The sequence below is a fragment of the Zonotrichia leucophrys genome, chromosome 11, assembly GCF_028769735.1.
Source record: "Zonotrichia leucophrys gambelii isolate GWCS_2022_RI chromosome 11, RI_Zleu_2.0, whole genome shotgun sequence".
NCBI lineage: Eukaryota > Metazoa > Chordata > Aves > Passeriformes > Passerellidae > Zonotrichia > Zonotrichia leucophrys.
Window position 1 is genome coordinate 8,720,527 of NC_088181.1, and position 24,313 is coordinate 8,744,839.

General features: G+C 39.4%; 1 protein-coding gene across 1 annotated transcript in view; it reads left to right on the forward strand.

Moving 5' to 3' along the window:
• Positions 1-21,673, forward strand: part of PHAF1 (phagosome assembly factor 1) — a 34,879-nt gene extending 13,206 nt beyond the window's left edge. The window contains exons 5-17 of the mRNA XM_064723207.1: positions 509-552; positions 845-924; positions 5,409-5,503; positions 7,970-8,067; positions 9,618-9,730; positions 11,728-11,861; positions 12,518-12,601; positions 13,295-13,377; positions 14,167-14,210; positions 16,141-16,184; positions 17,514-17,572; positions 19,112-19,184; positions 19,627-21,673. Coding sequence (XP_064579277.1) covers positions 509-552; positions 845-924; positions 5,409-5,503; positions 7,970-8,067; positions 9,618-9,730; positions 11,728-11,861; positions 12,518-12,601; positions 13,295-13,377; positions 14,167-14,210; positions 16,141-16,184; positions 17,514-17,572; positions 19,112-19,184; positions 19,627-19,716 — 1,041 coding nt within the window. The 3' untranslated portion in view covers positions 19,717-21,673. The remainder of the gene's footprint in view (positions 1-508; positions 553-844; positions 925-5,408; positions 5,504-7,969; positions 8,068-9,617; positions 9,731-11,727; positions 11,862-12,517; positions 12,602-13,294; positions 13,378-14,166; positions 14,211-16,140; positions 16,185-17,513; positions 17,573-19,111; positions 19,185-19,626) is intronic.
• The last annotated feature ends 2,640 nt before the right edge of the window (positions 21,674-24,313 follow it).

The window sequence follows — 24,313 nt, forward strand, 5'->3', positions numbered from 1 at the left end:
ATTGAAATGGGATATTATTGCTAAGCCTTGCTGTGTTCATCTTTTACTTTAGAAGAGCTGGAGAGTTCCAGCAGTGCAGTCAGTGTAAGGCCTTTGTGCCCTCACAGGCATTCTTCAGGGGCATAGGAGCAGCCCAGGGAATGGCCCACTGACATTCATCAGAGGATTCCCTAATTAGCTAATCCTTGGTGTTGCTTTCCTTTCAATTTGTTTGAGTAAACTTTGTAGAAATCAAGATCCTGATGTTTCAGTGACCTGCAGGCAGTGCTGATGTGCATGGGATATGGGGGTTCTCTCCTGACCCCAGGGGTGTTCAGGCCTTATTTCAGATGTGCAGTTGTTGGTCAGTTTTTGAGTTTGATCTCTGACACTGTGGTTTATCATGGCTGAGTTCTGTAAGAAGGAGAGCAAGCAGCACTAGCTAGTCTTGCCCTTTGACAAGGATTTATCTCTGTAATGATTTGCAAGTATCTGAACTGTAGCAATGTTTCTGTTTCCTGTGTTTCAGGTGATTGAAGTTTATGACTTGACTAAGGTGAAGTTAAAATATTGGTAAGTGGTTGAAGACCTCCCATGATTTCCTCTTGGTTAGAGTGGCTGGTTTTACTCACTTTTTTAAAGTCCTGAATTCATTTTTTCAATTATTCATTTTAAAAATCAAAAATAGCTGTCATGAGGGAGTGTGCATAATCATCCTTTCTTGAACATGGCACTCAGTTAAATTACCAGTTTACTCTTCAGTCTTGGAGACTTCTTACAATTTAAATGTGGTATTGCCATTAGTAAATATTTGTAGCATCTGTTTGGCTTCCTTTAGGCAGATTAATTCTGTTTTCTTTTTCAGTGGTGTCCATTTTAACTCTCAGGCAATTGCTCCAACCATAGAACAAATTGATCAGTCATTTGGAGCAACACATCCAGGAGGTAAGCCAAAAACTTTCTGAGAAGCACACCTAGCCTGACAGACTTCTTTCTAGGAATCCTTTCCAGTGTGTCTGCTTAGAGCAATGTGTAGGCAGTTCTGTTGTCATATGATCTGGAGCTGTGTTCCAGAGTGGTCATATCCTTACAGCTGGAAAATAATTTAAATTGTATTGTCAGTTCACTTATGGCTCCTTTTTAAAAGGGAAATGGTGAGGCAGAGAGTCACTGGCACAGAGTTTGTATTCAGATGTCATTGATGATCTGTTTTGAAGTGCCAGTACCAGAAAATGGTGATGTTGGTTGTTGTTACACGTCCCTGTGCACAGTCAGCTCTCCAGCATCCTTAGGGATTGATTGTGTGTGCCATGAGCACAGAGCCTTGAGCTCTCTGTGCAGGGGCAGCCAGGGCTGTTGCTCAGTCTCCATGCTCTGTGAGTGTTATTCCCTGCTGGGCAGCAGCAAACATGAGAACATGAGCTGTGTGTGAGTGGCTCACACCTCCTGAGCCCCCTCCTCTGCTGGGCCACTGAATGTGCAGCATGAGCAGAACCAGAACAAGTTTGTTTCACCTGGCTGAGCCCACTCTGACTCTTGCATAGCCCCTTGGCTGTTCCCCCTCTCTGCAGCTTCCAGACCATCTGGAAGCTCCTGGTTTATGTATGAAAACGAGGAGTGGATTTCAGGGGGTTCCTAGGCCATGAAAATAAGGTGGTAGAGAAGCTTTTGAACTTCATAATTAAATTGCCTGTGAACTTTCAAGAAATGGAGCCACAAACTGGCACAACAAGGAAGAACTTTACCTCCATATAGTCAAGATACCATTTTCAGAGCCTCATTTTCTATTTTTAGCTGAAGCCAGTCCATTTGCAGTAGTCAGGCTGATCCCAAACAGGCAAATGTTCTTTGTGATGGATGGTGATTGCATATCCAGCCTTTGTCTCTCTCTGCAGACAATCTCTTGCACATTACAGAACAGGATTTATTAACTGGGGAGGGTCATGTGGGTAGAGCAGTATTATTGCATAAAAGCCTGCAGTAGTAGATGAATATCAGATTGAGATAAATGAAGCTTGGAACATTTCTAGCTGTAATACTCCAAGGACCAAAATTAAGCTTTCTAAATTTTGGTCCTGACATTAACAGTTCCTCTTAGATGGAAGCTCTGAAATCTATGGTTAGATTTATTATGAAAATGATATGTACAAGAAACTGTAGAAATAAAGAAGGGTAAAAGTAGTTCCATGTCCTGGGTGGGTTATAATTTTTATTTGTTCTGTGATTATGGTTTATTTGCAAATATGTGGAAGTGGAGCTTCCAAAATTGTGGTATTATGAACTGTGAAAACACATATCTAGCCATAAGCTTTGCCTGTGATAGTGATAGCATATTTTATTACTGCATAAAATTGTATGCAAGCACTTAAAAACATAGTTTGGCACCACGTGTCCTTGTGCTGAATTTGCAGATCTTGTTCATCTGTCATACTCAATTAAGAAGACTTGCATGCTTGCTTCATCTGGTGATAGCTTTTCATAACATCTTTTCATCTAGTGACATGTAGATAAGAAAATGTATTTATTAAAATGCTGGCCTCTATTACCATTTCACTAGTGCTTTTGCTTGTTCAAATTTCCTCATTGGAAAAATACTTCTTCCATTAACAGCCTACTTAGCAGAAGTAAATGCTCTGTATTAAGCTGCCTGTCACAAACAGTTTGAACTGGATTATGCAACTCAAGTTTTTGATAACTCTCTTTTTCCTTTGGCTTGTCTGAAACACAAAGGGTGAAGAAGGAGAATGGTTTTCAGCATGGGGGAAGGATGGTGATGGTGTTTTCATGTCTCACAAAAATTGGAGCTGGGATGGGAGGTGAAATCTTCCTCTTAATGTGACCAAAGCACTAAATACTAGGTTTCATGAATGAAAGGAATATAGCCATCCCTTTACTCCTCTGTGCTAATGCTCCTCCAAACCCCCAATGCAAGCACTTCAAACTTATTTTGTTTTTTATCTCTATAACAAACCTCCACTAGAATTTCACTCAAAATGTTGTCTTTCACTTAAAACCAAGGTGGTTGCAGCAGAACTTTCCTGTAACAGGATACAATGCTAGTTTCAAAATAAATTTCAAAAGGTTAGCAACAGTTTTGTGTTGAAACCAACCTTCAGTGAGCATTTTTGGTTTTGCCAGATCAGTGGTTTTAAAAAAGAAGAGTCATCAGAAAAATCAATCAGCTTCATTACTTTTTGGCTAATGGTAGTTTGAAACATTGCAGTACCTTTGTCATGGGGCTTATTGAAATACAACCACTTTGGAGGTCAACAGCTTCATCAAAGCCAAGATTTTTATCCCACATTTCCATGATTCTCTGACCTGACCTCCTGCTGGGAAGGACTTGCTTTTGCCAGTGGCTCTATTGAAACCACATCCTGTCCTGAGTGCTCATGGATGTGGCTTTGTGCCAAAGTGCCATTCAGCAAGGACAGGGCTGTGGCCTTGGGCTCAAGTCATAAGGTAGAAGAAAAAGTGCTTCCCACCTACCAAAGGCCTTTGGGTGGAAGGGATTGCTGTGTTCTGGCTCTCTAACTCTGACTTCACCTTCCCCTAAGGTGCCAGAAAAGTCTTGTGATTGATACCAGAAAGAATTGACTTCTGGATCTGCCTCTGCTTTTAGTAAAGCTGTGTCCATTTTGCAGCCTTGCTGCTGTTGGTGGTTTTGTCCTGTCAGCTCTACAGAAATATTTCCCAGCTGGTCACACTCTGCTGCCTTCCTGGAAGGCAAAACCTCCTCCCTACCCCCCACCCAGAGTGCAGTAGAAAAGAAGCAGTCTTTTTGCTTCTGTCAGCAATTTTGAATGGAATTAGCAGGGTACCTGTGTGAATAAAAAGAAATTTAAAATAATAGTACAAAAAATCCTTACCTTGTTCAGTCATGTGGTTGTGATCTATGGTTTTGAGGGAGACATGAGAGAACTTCCCAAAAATAAAAAAATTCCTTGCCCTTTAAACCCAAGCATCAACAAACATTGCAGGGGATGGGAACTGATGCAATTTGTATAATCAGATATCACACTTGGCATGACTAGGGGAAAAATAGTTCTCCAGCTGGCTGTGGGCTTTGGAAAAGATGTATCATAATTTATCACATGAGAGAGATTTGTATAATTTTCCTGCCGATCAAAACATTTCCCTCTCTCCACACGTTTTCCTTTCAGTGACAAGCGTGGAAAAGACTCTTAGCCAGCACATTCTGTAGAAAAGGCAAATGATAACTTTTCAAAAGTTTAATGCTTATTGCTCAACTATTATTTTTCTATCCTGGGTGGCCTGGCATTGTCCAGATACCCTGTGATATGTCTTTTAAGTTGAACGTTTGAAAGACATTGTGGGAGGGATGGAATAAAATATTTCTTTATATGCGTTTTTTCTCTATGCTATGTCATTTTAAATATAACATTGTAAGAAAAAAGGGAATTTTGAGCCTTTGGTATTCCTTTGGTAAAGTGGAAGAAAGCAGCTTCTCTTTTAGAGGGTTTCTTTATTGTTTTAAGCCTCTGGTGTTTTCAAGCTGTCAGAGCCTGTGTGTTGCTAGAACACTCTGTTCCCCTAGTGGCTACTGGGCACAGGTTGGAGTTTATAAAATCAATCCTAAAACAGTTCCCAAGCTCTCAGTCTTCTGGGATTGTTTTTTAATCTTTCCACAGTCTCAGAAAACAGCTTGTCTTGTTAGAGTAAGTGCTGGGACGACATTTATTGTTTTCATAGTTGATGTTGTGCAATGGATTGCAGTGAATCAGGACATCTCGTGATGTGGTGACAGCTGGAAGTCTGTGCGTGCTCTAATTTATTAGTGCTCTTTGTGGGAGCTGACTGGTTGGCTGCTGTTTCTGGTGATGCTATTTTTAATTATCATTGTAAATGGCCTAGGACCTGTGTGTCTGAAGCATTTCCTCCTTGGGCTGTGTCAGTGTTACCCGGGAATGCAGGAGCTGACTGGGGCATGGGAGCTCCTCCTGGGAGCAGAGGTGGAAATGCAGGTCACAGGGTCAGATCTCCTTTGAACTCCCCATGTGTGAAAGAGGAAGTTATCAGTGTTTGTGCACATCTCTCTCAAAGCCTTTCTGGTTAACACTGTCCAATGTTTTACATAACAATGAACAGAATTGTTTTGTACCAGTAGTGGCTATTTAAACTACTTTAGAGATATTAAGGTATAATTGATTGTGTCATGTTGTATAATTGTATTGTTAGGGATAGGTTAGTGCCTGCAGGCTTGCAGAAGCAACTGCAATGAATCTATGGTTTCTCTTATTGCTGTATTTTTACTGCATGAAATTAAAAGCAAACTGTTACTGTCCAGTGTAATTGTGTTCCTCCTGTATTCTGAGATTCATTGAGGTGATAAAGGTGCTGTTAGATATGAACTGGAGAAGTTTTAGATTATTTTGGTAACTCTGGTTTTACTTTCTTTTCCCTTCTAGTGTATAACTCAGCTGAGCAACTCTTTCACCTCAATTTCAGAGGACTGTCGTTTTCTTTTCAGTTGGACTCCTGGACTGAAACCCCAAAATACGAGGTCAGCAATCATTCCTAGTTAATGGATGGTGGTTTTGCCTCCATGGTACTTGCAGAGTATCACCTGCATTGTGTCTTGCTGTCTTTTGCAAACAAAAGAAACCAGTAATTTGGAAGGAATTGAACTCCTCTGTTGTGTTCTTATTAATGCTGTGTAACCATCTCAAAGTTAAAAATTTACTTCCTGTTGACAAAAGGCGTGTGATTAGGGGTTTTGCTTGCATCATAAACTGGGACTAGCAATTCTGTTGGTAAAAGGAGTAGTCTAAAAATATGAGTGCTGTCTATGCAAATACATAAATATTAAGCAATCTGCTGGGAGGCTGTTCTTTTATCAGATATTTTTGAATCTCATTGAAGTGATTATGCAACTAAAGTAGGATAGACTTCATAAAATACATTTTCTTCTTTAAGTGTCCTTCAGTATGAGTGCTTCTAGCAAGCCAAATGAATGAGTTTTATTTGTAATGCCTGTTTGCATATTCACCAAATGTTTGGATGAGTTACTGAATAATTAAATGCATTACTGCATTCTCTGAAATCTTTGGAAATTCCCGTCTAAAGTGGAAACAAGATCAGGTCCTCTGTGGTTTCCTTCTGTACTAATGAAAATGTATGTGTAACTTGGTTTGTGTGAAGATGGAAATGCTCTCAGTTGTATAATCTGCATTGACCAGTTAAAAAGCATTAAAATAAAGGAGCATATAAAGAGCCAAAACAAAGAAGAAATCAACCCACATAATGACACATGCTCTTTGTCACAGCTTAGTGCTTTAGTGGCTGTGGTTGACATGTCTCAGGGGGTAACCAGGGGGAGTTATTGTTCAGCAGCAGTGAAGGTCAGTTGGGTTGCAGATTGGAAGGTGAATAGAAGCCTAATAAGGCAAACAAAAAGAATGCCCCAACAAAGAGTAGCTTCTTTTCATGCAAGAGTTCCCAGGGCATTGGTGAACGAAATAGCCAAACTACTGAGGAAGTAAATTGTTTCACCAAAGATTTGAAAAGATCATAAAATATCTCAAGTTGGAAGGAACCTGTAGGGGCATCATTGAGACCAACTTCCTGCTCCTTGCAAGACTACCTAAGATGTTAAAATCAAACTGATGGAACAGTGGAGAAAGTAATTTTGCATTCTCCAAGTGTCTCATTCAGTTGCTCTAGTGAGGTTAGTAAAATGTTCTTTGCCAAGAGTGTAATGCCAAAGTCTCCCCAGGAACAGGTAAAAGTAGGGTTGTTTTGAAAACATAGCAGTATGAAACAGTCCACAGGGAAGACAAGTCTTTGTGAAAGTTTTTAGAGAGGAACATTAGAAAAGATTGCAGAGTGAAGTCAAATTTGAATCTGTCAAGTTCAGGGAAGATCATATAGAAATGCTAAACTGCTTAGCAAAGCAGTATAATCTTCTGCTTATGGAAATGGAAAAACTATGAAGAAAACTCTGGAGTTTATTGTACAGCTGGAGCAAGCTGCAGGTGAGGAGAACATGAAAACCTTTGCTCGCTTCAATAATCGGTAATTTCATGTTCTTTAAGAAGCAAAAGGTATTAATGTTCTGGGCAAATTCAGGATGAGAATTGAAATTGGGACATCTCTAGATTTGCTAAGTAATGGAGGTTCCTTTCTTAATATCTATAGCAGTGAAAACTGTTGTTCTAGGTTAATTTTTTTCCTAAGAATTTTTTGTGTGTGTGTTTACCTTATGTGATGCCTGCTAAAGTAGACCAGGTAATAGTTTGCATATTGTGCATCTTGTTTTTGTTGACTGCTTGTGACAAAGATAGGGTTTTTTTCTGTCTGGTGACAACAAAGTATGTTACTGGTCTTGAATGTCCTGTCACATTCAGAATTGAAAGAAATTCCTTCTTCTAGTGCAGTAAGAGTCAATCTGACTTCCTTAACATGCTTTCTATTTGATGAGAGCACTCAAATCCCTGTCAAAACAGTATGTGTAAGAATGTGGTGATAAGGAGAGTGGAAAATCTATTTAATGAACAAGTTTCTGTTCATCAGATAAAGCATATTGGGAAGCAGCAAAAATGTTAAAAGGCAGAAATTAATGCAGTGGGAGACAAAAAAGGGAAGTTTTCCTTTAAGACAGATGATTTCTTAAATACAACAGTGTATCAGGACAAATACTTGAAAATTGCTAGCTGCCCATGATGAAACCAAGGAGAGACTTGAATTCTCAGTTCACACAGTGACTAATTGTCAGACTAGTGGCATCTTTTGATGAATGAACGTGCTGAGTGTTTCACCCCAGCTCAGGAATCCAGGAGTGGTGGAATAGAAACACCACCTAGAAGCTTGGGTTTTCTGTTATTTTGCCCCCTTGTCTTTTGCTGGAGACTTGCCTGAATTGGTAAGCATATACAGCATCTCTAAAGCAATTTCTGACCTGAAGTGTCTGAAAGTGTCTTCTGAAGCGTCTGCTGTGGTGTATAACAAGGGTGATTTTGTGTTTCCCCAGCCTAACTTTGCCCATGGTCTGGCCTCTCTGCAAATCCCGCACGGCGCGACTGTGAAACGCATGTACATCTACAATGGAAACAGCCTGCAGGACACCAAGTATGTGCAGCTGCTCCTGCTCTTTCCCTCATTTATTTAATGCTTTGCCATTGCTATATACAATAGTATATTTTTTTAGTTCACTTTGGATCTTCAGAATGCCTTTAGATAATTTAGATTTCTGTACGTGTTGTCCTCAGCCCTTATAATGAAACATTGGTTTGATTTATGTTCCTGTAATATCAGCTTGGTTCAGCTGTAGTAGGCAAGTTCAATTGACCTGAAAATGAATTAATGTAGGGAACATTGTGAATTTAGTAACACCATGTTAAGGCTATTCTTCCTCCAGATTTTGTTTGTGCTGATGACCTCTTCTTAAGCAAATCAAACTCTGTGTAGGCAGTCTGTAAACTTGTAGGGTATTGAGAATATGTATGTCATGGCAGGGCCCTATTAAGAGTCTTAAATTCTCTTGCTAAACAAAATTAATAAACTATGCCATATGCATAATCTGGCATATGTTCAATGTATTTGCAGATACCTGACTGAGCTTATTATCTTAAAGGCCAGGCTGGGTGGGGCTTTGAGCAACCTGGCCTAGTGGAAGCAGTCTCTGTCCATGGCAGAGGGCTAGAATTTGGTGTTCTTTAAGGTCCTTTCCAACCCAAATCATTCTAGGATTCCGAGAATGATCTTAGAAATAATCTTAGAAATACCCCAAGTGATAAGAGGGTATTTTTCTCAGAGAGACAGTTGAGTTTTAAGGCCAGGAGATAAACACTGCTCAGAAGGGAGGGAGCTTAGTTTATGCAGACATTGTCTCTTAATTAGAAACAAGTGCACTTGAGAAAAGTGCTGTTGTCTGTGCCCATCTGTGACATGGTGAGCTTTAGTGAAAGCGCTGATTGTTGCATGGGGCTCTGTTGTGTGTGTGAGAGAGAGCTGAAAGCCCAACTTTTAGCTTGTCATTCACCCAGAGGAGGAACATAAGAACAGGGAATTTTAGGGAGCACATACAAGTTGATACACAGAAAATATGCCTTTCAATTAAAAATATCTCACTTGGCACTGTGATTATTTTCTAAAATAATGTTGGTGTTGAATTAAATTGAGAACTTCCCCAGTAAAGAAGCACAGTTGCCTTGGGTGTACCTGCACAAACTGATTTCATGTTTTGGGCTATGCAGTACCTTCCCAAGAGCAGTGGGAGCATCACAGAGAAAGCTCTTTTGCTGCATTTGGGTGATAGTTAGCTCTAAACACTCCACAATTTCATTTTCCCTGGGAGTAATCTGAGCTGACGTTTCCTCATAGGCGATATCCAAAGGCTAGATACAGTTTCTATAATTCCTTAATTCCTGGAGTCTTTGAAACTTGCTGGTTTTTTTCATGAATGGTAAAGATCTTGCATTTGAGTGCTGACTTGTTCCTCTTATTTTCCCCCATGCTTTCTGATCCTTCTGTTTAATAAAACTTTTAATCTTCAGTCTCGGTTACATGCAGCTTTGTCAAAATTAATGTGCTCTGTTCCAGTGAACTGGTACCAGCTTGTTAGAGGAAAATTTGAAGGTGAAGCAAATCCTGTGCACGTTTTGTTTGATTGGTTTCAGGGCCCCCTTGATGCCTCTCAGCTGTTTCCTTGGGAATGTGTATGCTGAGAACGTGGATGTTCTGCGAGATGGAACTGGACCCTCAGGTTTACGGCTTCGCCTCCTCACTGCAGGTACTGGAGAAACTCAGAACATTGCACTGCTTGTTCCCTTCAGGGAAATAAGGGTATAAACCTGTGTAAATTAAGCACAGGTTATTTGTAGTGATTTAGTAAGGGATTTCAAAGTGTTCTATCTACCTTACTTTGAATTATTGGAACAAAACCCAGTTAAATCTGTTTGAAGATGAACCTGCTCAATGCTGCTTTTTCCTGACTCTGGAGAAATTACTGGGAACTGGAGCCCTCACATGTTCTGAGTTCTTAGAATATGTTTGCAGAAATGGAATTTGTCTCCAGATGTATGTAGAAGAAAACAGATCACTGTTCTCAGTACCTCACTAAAAAAACCCATGACAAACCAAGAAAGCTTGTGTACATGTGCTTTTTGTGACATTCCAGGGAGCTGTATGGTGTTGCTATTCTTGTGCTTAAATCTGGAAGGCTTTTTAAAGTGCTAGCAAGTGACTGCATTAATGCTGCAGCATTAAACTGCAATTCCCATTCAGTTCTGTTTTCATTTACTGTAGGAGACAGTGGTGAAAGTGAAGAGAGGCTGATGAGTCTCTCTTTTTTTATGTGCTTTCAGAGATGGGAGGGTGCTTAGAAATTAGGGCAAGATGTAACAGCTGCAAAGGAGTCTTGTTCAGTTACCATAACTTGAGACTTGACAGTGTTTTTAAGAAAAATAATTTTTTACAATTTTCATTAGGAGGCTCAGCTTTTCACCTGTCCTGATTGCTAGCTCTGTGTATATTGAGGAAACATTTGGAATACACCCACAATATGCAAAAGTTGAAAAAAGAAAATTATAGATGAAGAATAAAAAAGGAGCAGATATTTTCAACCTACTTTGCTTCTCTTATTACAGAGGAAGATAAAGTAGAGCTGTCTAGTGTAGAGAACATATTGCCTCATGTACTGGGGAAGGAGTTAGCTATAGCATCATAATTACATAAATGATTTTGTGAAATTGGACATGTATAGTGTCAAGTTTTGTTAAAAATGTATATGCATGCAGTTTAAAGGAAATATTGTTAATGAGTAAAATAATTATTAAAATATCACTGATGTTCAGACAAACTTGCACAGAGGCAATCTGGACACGTTCTGTTCTTATCTTGCAAAGTTTGTAGAAACTCTTGTAAAATATATTACACACCTGTTCTAGCTCAAGTTTCTCTGCCTATGTATTATTTGAAGTTTCTGTTGCTTAAGAAATCAAGGATGACTGAACTGGATTTTTCTGATTTATTTTAGTGGGTAACTAGCTACATAAATAATGCATAGTGAGGAAAGCCAAGTGTGTATTTAGAGCACATCCTGTGCTTTGCAGTAACTGCTGCATATGTGTCCTTGCATTCTTGTAAATGTAAGATGCTGCATTCCTGAAAGCAAGTGGGCTCACAAACTGCAACATCTTTCCATTTCCTCACATCTGGTAACATTTGTCAGCAATTTATCTGTGTAATGGCTATTCAATAAGATCTGCTTTAATGTTGTTTGCACAGGGATATACTTGCTATTGATTTAGTAAGTTATGGGAATCTTGAATAAAGAATGTGTGTTTTGTGATACAGTTAATGTGGATGAGGGATTTCACTTCATGTGCTTGATGATTTTAGCTGGAGGTAAATCTCTAGCTGATGAAGTAGAATATTCTAGGGATAGAAATAATTCCTGCTATTTACTGCTAATAGCCAGCTGATCAAATTGAGATGGGCTGGGAAACCAAGTCATGTCCATGTGAATGGCAAGGGAGTGAAGGTAGTATGGCTGAAATTGGAGGTGGAAATGGGGAACCATGCAACAATCAGCACATGCACTGCTCTGATAAGAAATATTTACACTGCTGCAAAGTACATGGTTAAAATTTGTTTGGCACTGTTGTCTGAGGAATGCAGCTGTTTGGTTTGTGATAAATAGAGGAATGATGCTAACCTTTTGGTGCTGATGTAGTGATGTATCTGTGATCAGGAAGGATGGATGTAGAGCTGTTTTCTGTTGCTCAGGCTGTGGCCCAGGTGTTTTAGCCGATGCCAAGATGCGGGTATTCGAGCGCTGCGTGTACTTCGGTGATTCCTGCCAGGATGTGCTCAGCACCTTGGGCTCTCCACACAAAGTCTTCTACAAGTCTGAAGACAAGGTGAGGGAATTCATTCAGGCACAGACTTTGTTCATTGGTATCTCAGTCTCATCATGGTGCTTGTGCTTGGCAAGGTCAGTGAAGTTGAACTTCCATGTAGCACAAATTACAAGTGCTCAGCATATTACTTGACATGATAGACCAGGCTGAACCATTATGTAATAGGCTTTAAGAAGCTTTTTCAAAATCTAAATTGATGCAAATCTGTTTACACAATTTGATTTTCAAAATAAATGTAATGTTAACTGGATTAAGAATAGTTACAAATGGGAGTGCTTTTGTATCCCAAATGTGCCTTAGTAAGTGTGTGCTGCCTATTTTTTTTCACTTAAAGTGTATGTAAAATAACCTCAGTATACACTTTGATCTTTTCCTAATGTTTTTACACAGCATAATCTAAGTAAACCTTTTAATTATGTTTTAATTATGACCTTTTAATAATGTAAGTAAACCTTTAATTATGGTAACTGAAAAAGCTGATGTGTTACTGTGCCTGCTGCAAGCAGGTGATGGTCCTGTCATGAAGCCCAGTGTCTTCCTTAGTTGAACAAAGGTTTCAAATGAGATTATAGCAATTTGTTTGAATGTAGAGTTGTTATTAAAGGCATTCATCTTTAAGCATTATTGCATGCATCTGAAAAGTGTATTTCTTGCAGATGAAAATCCATTCGCCCTCGCCCCATAAGCAGGTCCCATCAAAGTGCAATGACTACTTCTTCAATTATTTCACACTTGGAGTGGTGAGTGGAAAGCTTCCCTGAACAATTCATGTAAACTTCTGATTTAGTTACACAGCAATCCTTTCAGGAGGCTAAAGGCTGTGGGAAATGAGGCTGCAAAACTCTTCATTGCTGCCTTAGGAATCTCTGGATATGAAAAGCTTCACTTGACTTTCCTTTAACACTTACAGATTTAATCAGCAGCATTTTATCTCCACCATTGGATGGAGGGCTCTTTGTACTCTGTCAGCTTCTTAGGTTTTCTCCTTTTCTGTAGTAGCTGATGCATAAGTAACTAGTTCTTGTTCCTGAGATCCATGCCCCTGTCCCACAGAGCTGAGGCAAGTGTGCCATAGCATCACTTGTGAAAGCTTGCTGATCTGTGGGGTGTAGTTAAGTCTTAATTTTTCTCCTTGCAGCTGTTTTGCTTTAGTTTACATTACTGTAAATAATATGCAGAAAAACAAGACCTCCTTAGAAAACTTGCTAACATTAGCAAATGAAGCTGCAGTTGTAATTGAGTGCTGGAGGAAATGTGTTATTTGAATTTACAAATAGTCTTATTTTCAAATACTAGTTTTCATAATTTGATTCAGTTTCAGTGAGATAAATGTATGTTGCTCTATACAGGGGCTATTTTAAGTAACCTCAGGTTAGTTATGGGAATGCCCCTTCCTACCCAAATTGCTTCATCTTGTTTTTTGTCTTCAACAGGATATTCTCTTTGATGCAAACACTCACAAGGTGAAGAAATTTGTCCTGCATACAAATTATCCTGGTCATTACAACTTTAACATGTGAGTGTACAGTACTCATCTATTAAAGAGTACATTAAAACAACTGAAAAGGAAAATCTTACATTCTCTTTATAGAATTACAATATATTTTCTAAGTCTCTTTGATGTATCTAGGAGCCTGTGGAGGTTGCAGACATCATTAGTAACATTTTTTAGTTGTGTTTTCTTTTTACTATTAAATGCCTTTATATCTACTGGCAAGTATGTCTTAAAGCAGTGAATGAGATAAGGTAGGTCTTGGTCCAGGTGTGATGTGCAAACTCTTGATAGAGGCAAACTTTGTATTAGCCAGAGTGCCCATTTTCTGGTAGCTACATTGCTGTTTTCTTCCTAACGTGATTTCAATTAGTAATTAAAAAAATCTCATTTTCTGAACATATTTTCAGTACTTTCTAAGTGTAAACTCTTTAGAGGAGGAGTATGAGTTAGTGACTGGATGTCTGAGTAAAGCAGTTAGTGACAGAGAAATCTATAGTGCTGTTTCATAGCTAAGTATTTCTCCATCCACTCTGTGCAACAATAGAGTAACAATAATGTAACAATAGAGTAATTGATGCTAAAGGACTTCTTGTGTCCTCTAAAGAATTGCATTAGGACATTCCCAGGCTCCTGCCTTTTTTGATGTAGAAAATCTAACTGAGAACATAATGTGCTATCATAGATCATCACTTCCATTTTATTATTGATATGACTTTTCATGAAAGGGATTATTAAGAGCTGTAAGTGTGTGGCTGTGCAGTTTCTTGGCTTCTCTGTTCTCTAATAGCTTTTACAATTTTCACTTTCTAGTTACCATCGCTGTGAGTTCAAGATTCCACTCGTCATTAAGAGAGGTGAGCATTTCCCTGCTGTCCTGCTGCAGGGGGCACAGAGGGCTCCAAGGGGAGCTGGGATCACTCTGTAACTGTCCTTCATTGTCAGAGGATGCTAACAGTGACAGTCTTTGAGGCAGAGAGGACGTTTTGGGATTAGGTTTATATTTAAGTGGAAAAGATACTTCAGGGCAAGGTAGCAGTTCTCTGATTTTACTTACACTACCTCTTCACTTACTTGGATCATGCAAATATTCAGCTGCAATATCACAATATCCTGTAATGCTGCTGCTCTGCTAAAATCAATTACCTTGTACCTGGAGACTCAAAATCTGTAAGGCAGTGTTAGTCTGAGCTCATCTGTCCAGTCCACTGGTATTTAATATAATCTGGTTTATCTGGGAATGAAAGTAAACATCCAGACATGTTGGCTCTGTGTGCTACAGACAAAATGTCTGTGTTCACCTGAAAATAAATCTATAAAAAAATAATTCTATAATCAGTAGTGCTGATTTGGCAAGGTACTAAGATATTCCCAGCTCTGTGCAGTAACTAATCTCAGCAAAGTAGGGGAGCCCTGTCTGAAGATCACAGTGATCAAAGTACACTTCTTCAACATAAGAAAAAATGTGTGCTGGGAAGGTATTTGGATTATCCAGGGAATGCCAGATGCTGCCTAGGTTTTGGCCAGGGATGTTTTCCTCATTCTGATTGGTATTTACTGCAAGCACTTTGCTTGCTGTGTGAAGTGCAATCCTCCTGTGGCTGTCACAGCAGTTTGAGCATATGGAGGATTAAAAACCTGGAAAAACAATGTTTGTGTATACAGGCTTACATGAAAGTTGATTTGTACTTCAGCCAAGAGAATGAACATGAAAATCCTCACTTCTAAAATTATTTCCCTTAGGTTATTGTACTTCAAAGCATTAATTTGTGATTAATTTTATTTACCTCAAGTAGCATTATGAATTTATTCCTAATGTGTCTCTCTATTTGGCATTTCTAACCAGCTTTTCTGGCCTCTAGCTTATGTCCAGGACATGCAACAAGTTGTGAACAGATGTTATAACAGCTTTGAAGAGCCCATGTTCTTCTCTCTGGTGGCAGTGTCTGATGCAGTTTTATTAGTTCCCTTTTGTGCTTCAAGTTCAGATGATAAATTAAGAGCCAGAGTTCAAGTTTCACAGACACTGAACTCTCAGCACAAAGAGAGCATATTTAGAGAGGGAAAAATACAGAGGAGCAAATGGTCTTTAGCTTGACTGAAAGCTCTGTTTGACATTTTAATGTCTAGGTCCATTCCCACTGTTTTGGGAACAAGCTTTCAGTATTTAGGAGTACCTAAATATATGTGTGTAAGATATGTATGACAGCACTTGAAACCACCAGCAAACAGTTTCTGTTTAAATGCTGTAATTGTAAATGCAATGCTGTCCTTTTATTTTTTAATAAGTAGGCTGTGATTCCCAAGCTCTTTGCCATCTTTATTGTGGAAGAGTGATGTTTTCACTGATCTCAGGCCTGCCAGCTCCTGAGTCTCCAGATGTCACTTTTAGCCAGCTTTCCTTCCAAGTGCAGTGGAGTGATTTGGAATTAATGAGTGGCACATCATGTTACCTCCTGGAGTGGCTGTGCTAGGCCTGGTAGCTTAGTGCAGAGAGATGGGGTATCTTCTACAGAGGTGTTCTTCCATCTGAGATTAAATCTTAAGCTTTTATAATCTTAAAGTTGGGACTTGCTGTAAATAGGGAGGTTTGCTTTATGACCTTAACTGGCATTTAGTCAGTGTTACTGACAATTCTGATTGCTAGTGAATGCTGGTAAATTTGTGTAAGACCTGATCTAATGCTCCTGTGTCTCCTGCTATCTGAATTAACATGCCAGAATAAAGGATTATGTAGGGGGCTGTTCAAGCTTAAGCTCTAAAAGCTTTTCTGGTTTTGTTTCATAGATAGTGCTGATTCACAGACAGAAACGTGTACAACATACAGCAAGGTAAGCCTGTGCAGAACTGAGTGTTCTTCTGATTTTCTTAAACCATGTAAATGATTCATGCCAACTTTACAACACACTTCAAGGAAATTACAGCAGTGGTATCATGCTGTTCTAAAGTGGAATAGTGGAAGGCCAAAAGTTAGTGTGTATCTTGTGTTTTAAATATTTTGGTATGTTAAATGATTGAGTTCATTTGTAATAACACTCTTCAAGTAAACTAAATTACTACATTATGGCATAGCTTTAACACAGCTGCAGGTAGAAATAGTGAAATAAATGATAGGGGAAAACAGCAGTAATGTTAGCTGGAGACATGTTCCTAAGCAAAATTCTCACAGAGCTACTGTACTAAGCATAGCTCTTGAAGACATGGAGAGTCCAGTGCCCTTCCACTTTCTTCTGAAGGGCACCAGTAATGGGATGTTTCTTAGGCAGCAGCCTTTAAAAATGTCACTGCCAATGTGACATCTCCTGGTGACAGCAGACTCCTTGAAGACTCCACAGCCTTTCCACCTAAATGAACTTCCCAGCTGGGCAGGTGCTGCTGCAAATTTGACAGCTGCATTAAGTTGAAAAACTTCCCAAAAACTGTTCATCAGTGTCTCTGCAGTCAGCATTCAGCCAGGGTCACCGCTGCTCTCTTGGTTCCTGGGGTGCCAAATGAAGGCTTTCCTTGGTGAATTTTGGCTCCCATACTGGGAAGAAAAATTAGAGTCAGCAATCTGGAAGATTCCATTCTATGCTTTTTGACTTGAATTAACTTACTCCCTTCAGTGCTTTGACTTACTTCAGTCTTGTGTGTGAAACTGCAGCTTCTTGGAGTCTGGTTCGAGTGAGGAAAACTGTTGGACACTTCCCAGTCATTAAATAGTGCAGCTTTCCTCTTCTCCAATATTGTGGCTTAAATTAAGGAAAGACTTATGGGAGAGGTAGCAGTGGGGCTATTTTTCCTCTCTGCAAATGTATGCAAGAGGATATTTTGTTGAAGCTTCCCACAACTGCTTTGCTCTCTGAAGTGCCCCTAAAATGCCACAAGACTTTCCAGCAACACTTTATCTATAAGCCCAATAGAAATTTTTATATTAATAATTCTAATTCCAAACTGTTTTTAGACAAAAATAAGAATATACCTTAAGATTACTTACTAGCCCTAGCAGTGGATAGTTCCATTACTGAATATAGCTTCAGTCACAAAATACTTATGTGAATACTTCAAGTTTATTTGACAAATAGGTTTGTCACTAACAAATGTGCATGGCAGTCTTCCTAGATAAAAAAAAGAGGTTTTTTGTGCCTCATTTTAACACGAATTAATTGTTGTATTTACAGTGGGACAGTATTCAGGATCTACTGGGGCACCCTGTAGAGAAGCCAGTGGTACTTCACAGGTAAAAATCTCTCTCTATTTTACTTGGCAGGGACTGGGTTGACAACAGAGGATGATGAAGAATGTTTATGGTGCTGGTTACTTTTGTACTGCTTTGCTGGTTAAAGTTTCAGGGTTTTTTGGCCACTAACAAGATGAGATAGCTGCTCTCAGAGGGAGTAAACTGACATGCTGAGTGAAAGCATTTCCAAAATTCCTTGAAATGCCAAATCCAGAGAAGATCTCAGAGTGAGGAAAATCTTTCTTTATGAGTAATAAATAGTGTAGAGTTTTTATAGTTTTTATAAAAGTATTTCAATAACATGACATGATATAGCACAGTATATATGCACATGATGTCATATACAACAGCAGTCTGTCTGAAGAAGCTTGCCTTTTATGAACATACATGATTCTACAGTTCCTTCAGGCTGACTGAAGATAGAATAGTCCTTAAATTTCCTGTGTTTCTGCAGGCATTGAGATGGATACTGGGTTAAATGGGCATTATTTATTTGTAGAGTTATCATTTTAGGATGTGAAACCATGATTTTTATCTCAGGACAAGTGTAAGTGATAGGTACTGTGCAAATACCACAGCAATTTCAGATAAATTAATGTATTTTTATCAGACTTTCACATGATTTTGATTTTTTTTTTCTTTTTCCCCCCTTACTCATTGTGCCCTTTGTTCCCCTTTACTCCTGTTATGCCAGTGAGATGATTAGAGCAGAAGCCATGTGAATGAAGTAAAGCTAAGGTGAAATAGTGATGACATAGAGCCCTTCTATTTCTTCCATCTGTGTTGTAGAGAGTAGTTCAACCAGAGAGCGCTTTACTGAGCACATCTCAAATGGCTCAGACATGCAGTTTGAAAAACTGACCAGTTTACAAGAAAGGACAAAAGGTAAATATTCATTAGGGTTTTTTTTTTTGGCTGTAATCTCAAATTCATTGCAGTCAACAGAAATTGTCAATGTACAATCCAAAAATACCAGAAAGAACTGGAAGAAAGTGGTACATAGATCCTGAAAAATGCTGTTTAATAAAACTTGGATTATTCTATTTCAGCATCATATAGGTTAATCTTCTTAACATGCTAAATCCAGTTGATTAACAGACAGTATCTAGTTAATATAAGCAATAGACTATATATAGTAAATATATATGGTAGAGATTGAGACACAAAGGGAAGGATCTTGCACAAAAATAATGGGCAGTAACATGGTGCTTCTCTCTTCCTGTGTATCTGGGGGTTTGTTAGGGTTCTTCCTGTTCAAGTTAAGTGCAGGAGAGTTTTCCTGTAGAGGTCACTAGTGGCTTTTTTTTTTTTACTTTATCCCCAAGTGTTAATAATGGCTCTGTGGCATCAACCAGAGTTTCCTTTGGCTCACTTGGAGTCTAGCAATGGTGTTCCATAATGTAGAGGTACTTTCTGTGGATAAAAGCCATGATAAAGATGCTGTAATTCACTTTATGTTGCTGAGTAGTTATTCCTCCTTAAGATGGTCCTGATCCTCAGATTCCCATTTTAAAATTTTTTCCCCTCTTTTCTGTTCAGGTCATCATCTCCAAACAACACTAACCCATTTGGGTCTACCTTTTGCTTTGGACTGCAGCGAATGATCTTTGAGGTTAGGAAAAAACCTTTTATTTTTGTCTGAGCATGGGAAGATGAGTTTGCTATTACTATGAGTGGCTTCCTATGGCAGTAAAAGCCAATGCTTGGGAGTGGTATAATTTTAGTACAGGGAAACTTTGCAACCTCTTCTCTGAGGTTGTATGTTGTATTGTTGTTGTATGTTTGTATATTGTTGTATGTTGAAGCTGAAACTTCAAGTTTGTCACCTGGAACTCGTGCTAGCAGGAGATAATTCACATGGCTGGTTGGAGCAGATGGTGTTGTGTCATGAAATCTAAGAGACTGTTTTAAGGAACTAGCCAAGAGCTTGTTGCTGTCGTTGGGATTTCTTTCATCAGGCAGATCACTTCTGTATTCACCATTTTAATACTTCTGATTTTCTGTTTATTGTAGCACTTAGTTTAATTTCCCTTTTCCCTGCTGTGCTTTTGCAGGTGATGCAGAATAATCACATAGCTTCTGTTACTCTGTATGGCCCCACACGGCCCAGCAGCCAGTTGAGAACGTCGGACCTTCCCCAGTGAGCATCCCCTGCAAAGTCAGCTAATCTCAATGCTACAGAATTAGTACAGCGTGCCTTGATTTGCTGCCACTTATAATATGGAAAGCACGTTATGATTTTATTTTTTTTTCAATAAGCCTTTCCACCCTGGAGTGGTGTGGAGAGGAAATTTCTCTCAACCCTTCATCATGGGGCATGGAACTGTTGATGGAGGAAAGCAGCTTAGGTGCCTGTGCCGTCATTTATTCCTCTCCGTTGCCCTCATCCTATGCAGCACAGACATGAAGAGACTGTCCCTCCTGCTCAGCTGGCAGAAGGGGGAAATGGAAGAGGGGCACGTAATGACTGCAAGAATTAGAAGCACAAACTTTCTGAGCCTTGGAGCATCTGGAAGCAGGTATTGATTTTAGTCTGTTTGTGTTACTGTATTGATGTGGTGGTCACATTTTAAGAAAACGTGTGTGTATATATATATAGATCTAAACACCTCGGTATTTCTGTGGCTTAGGACATTGTACCAAGTGTGACAAGGATGTATATATGTCCATGATTTCAGGCACCACATCTTTGTGTAACTTTAAACCAAGCAAGTAGCATGTGCATAATACTTGGTTGTAACATTTGCACTACATACACTTTAATTACTTGATAAACGTTTATCTTCACTGAGGAGCATCTGTGTACTGGGTGTGAGTGGGGTGTGGTGGTTATTTAATGTACACTGCGCATAAAGCTTATTTATACAGTGGATCAAATTTATCCACCTTCCTGCACTAATATGTACTTGATATGCTGATACAATTTTTTTCTGTCATGGCTGGTTTACTAATTTTTTTCATATGCAATTTCGAAAGAAAAAAAAAATTCTGGAAGGGGTTATTTCTATGATTGAATTATGTTTTAATGAAAAGATTTGATACAATTTTTCATACTAGTGAAAAATTTAACGAAGAAATAATGTTGCCTCATTTGCCTCTGTTCCAAAATCCTTTATTCCTCCTCTATTTCCTCAGAGAAAGAAAAGCTGTATATAATGGTATCTCAGAAAGAAATTCTGGAATTCCGCCATCACCGAGATAACCTTTTCTGTAACTTTTGATGTATGATTTTAATTTATGCCAAAGGTTTAGCCAAAGACATCCTCGTTGTAGTTTCACCATTTCTGTACATAGATGCTAACTGCACACCCCACCCCAGCAGACAGGATAGAGGCTTCTTTCTAGTTGGGAGATGCTGCTCGCGACATTTTATCCCAGGAGGATACTTTAGGTTTCTAGTTCTCTTACCAGTCTTATTTGGGAGAAAATAGGTGGTCTGTCTTTGAAATAATGAACCCTTTTTAAAAATGGACAAGAGAAATGTATAATTTTATCCCATTTTTAATATTTTGGTGTCGCAACTTGTGATACATAGATGACAATTTTGTGAGTTTTACTATGTGTGTACAGATTTTTGTAAATATGACATTTTTGTAATTTTAACTCCATGTACAGTGTAATCCTGTATAGTTTATCAATGAATGAGAGATAGGAAAACGAATGTTAACTGAAGTTTGGGATCCTGGACCAGTAGCAGGGATAAATGTGTGTGTGTGTGAGACGTTCTTTGCCATTTAGTCTTCCTGTATACTGTGATACTCTAAACTGTTTTGCTAAAACAAACAAAAAAGCCCCATGGAGAATCTAATGGATAAGGAAAAAGTTACTGTTTACCTTTATCCCTAGGTGTCACTCCTGTTGAATCCCTGTTCAATCTGTGCTGTCTCCTGTGATCGTTGCTTGCTAAGAAAATTCTATGCCTCAATCTTCCTTTTTGTTTCCTCTCTAATTTTAATTTCATTTTACATAGCCCTTCTGTAAATTAAATGGAATAATAATGAGCATGTACACTGAAAGAAAAATAAAAAGAGACTCTCAGTTACTGTTTTTGTGTTAAATACAGTTGCTGGGTGTTTTTGTAATAAAATCATGGTTGTTCTTGCTTTTTGTTTTCTTATCAATTAATTCTTTTTTTTTTTACTGTTTTTCAGCCATTGTATTAGAAGTACCTGACTAGTGTATAGTGACTTTATAGCCAGTTCAGTGTGTTCTCCAAAGAAACAGTAACTAACATAACTTGAAAGATACATGAAAGCATTTTGTAAGGTTTTGCCCTGAAGTGGAGAAGTCTTTAAACTGTGGTTGATAGCACTGTGGGTTCTGCATTGTGTTCAGAAATGAGATTGTTATGCTCCTGTGGGCCCTTGGGGGATCATGGAAATCAATTGAGCTTCAAAGAGGGGAATATTGCACAGCAGAAGGGAGGAAATGCCTGCAGTGAAAGCTGCAAATGTGAATTCTCCTTCACAGAAAAGCTTTGGGAGTCTCTGTGCCCTGAATCAGCTCCAAGGTTAATGCAGGGCACAGGGAAGGGACTCCTGCAGCCTCACCCTGCCTGCCCTGGCTCAGGGGGCTCTCACAGAATGCTGTGGTCTCTCAACTGAGATGCTGTGTGTGCTGATTCTTATTACTAAAATGTGACAGCAATCCTGATGCTAACTTTAAGTTTAATCCATCCTTTTCTAATAAAGGCTCCAGATAAGCTGCAAGAGGAGATAAATCCTTGATGGGATGATTTGAGTGATGGCTATGGAGGTGCCACCAATATCCTGCTCTCAGGCACATTGAGTTGAAGTTCTTCAGAGGAGTGAGGTCAGGCCTGCTGCTGTAGCATGAACCCTGAGACCTAGGACAGGAGCAGCAGCCAACCTGTGGTATTTGTTAACTACAGTGGCTCCCAGCTTCACTTGTCATGCTCTGGTGAGACCTAGTGACTAAAATAGTATTGATAATTAACAGTTCTCTCTTAACAACCCATATACTTCTCTAGGTCAGCCCCTTGATATTGAAAAATTCTCTGCACAGACAAAAAATGAAAGGCAATTTTGCATCTTGGCTGGTGCTGCTGGGCTGAGCTCAAAGCATTTAAATTTTGGGAGAGGCAGATCTGAAGAAGCACCAGGAGAGACAATGTGGAGCTGCTTTTATGGATTTCCTCACCCACCCTTTGTGGATGCAGCTGTTCACAACTCTCTTGTCTGAGATGTTTTGATTTGTTTGCTCCTTTTTGGACTAAGCCAAGCTGTTCCTGAGCTGATGCATTAGAGAAGCATTGTGGAGCATTTAAGGACTTGCTGGCATGAGAAGTTCAGGGATGGGTAGAGGTGACTGATGGGTTTTCAGAAGAGAGGAAGGAGCAGAGGAGCTCTGGGGGCAGGGCAAGGCTGGCAGTGTGGCAGGAAGGGAGGCTGGGTGAGGCAGGTCACCTGAACCAAGAGCTCCTCTGGGCAAAGGGCTGCTCAGGGGGGCAAGGGGCCAGCTCTGCCCCCTCCCAAAGGAACTGAGAGGTTTGGGCTGCATCAGATCCCATTTTGCAGGTGGCCTTGTTCCTTGTGATAATCCTGTGTGGTTTGATACAGATCCTGCATGTTGGCAACATGTGCATTGGTCCACCATTTTGGATTCATGTGATAAAACTGTTTGATATAAAGTTAAGTACAATTGCATTTTTAATAAAACATGTAGTGCATTGATCACCTTGTGATGTGTGCTGTTTTCCTTTGTTAAGAGGTGAGGAGTCTCTGTGTGTGTGTGTGTTTAACTTGAATATTGCAGTACTGTCCACAGTATTTCATTTGTTTATACTTGATAAAACTGATCATTGTGCTCTTTTTTAAGGAAGTGAAGCTGACATTTCCTCACCTGTTCTTCAGCCTTCCAGCACTCCTGGGCTCCTGTGATGGTTCCAGGCAGTGCTGTATAGATAAGTGCTGCTGTGTAATACTAGAACTCTCTGTTCCCCAAAATGCAGTTCTGACAAGAAAAAGCAATCTTCTCTTGCCAGGAACTGCCACATTTTTAATTCTAAACAGATTTTTTTTTTTTCCTGAAAGACTAATCATATGGTGTGTGAGAACTGATTCATGTGATCATGATCGTTCAAATTCCAGAGCTCCCATCCAACCTGTTTAAAACAAAATCTTTCAGCACTACAAGGAGATGGTGATTCATCTTTGCTTTGGGGCTGGCTGGAGGTGAGGGGCCAGCTGCTGTTTTCAGAGGGAAATCAAGGATGTTGCTGCCCCCTTCACACTGACTCTCTACCTGCTGCTAGAACCTGTTGGTCACTACTCTAAGCCAGAACTTCTACTAGGTTTTTGTGTTTGGTGGTTCAAAATGTACATTGCAAGTAAATCTGCCTGTGTGAGTTAGTGTGGCTCTTTGAAAGAAATGTTGTGTCCAAGCCCTCTCTGCTTGCTTTCTGCAGCGTATTTGGGCAAAGACCAAGTTGTCTGTTTTGGCACAATTTCCCATGGGCTGGTTGTGTTCAGAATAATTTTTGCGATTACGATGCAAGAAACGTTATTCCATGCTAGTTGCAATTTTTCCGTGTCAACTTCTGCCTGATAAACACCCTTTTTTTTAACCTTGATTACACCAGTGCAAAGGCCCCTCCTGTCTGCCTGACTGTCAGCCACAATGTGACACAGCACTTGTAGGAGATAAATACCTCACTGTGTGTGTGTGTGGAGTTAAAATACTGGTTAGTTCTGGTGGTTCTTTTCATATAAAGTGTGAACC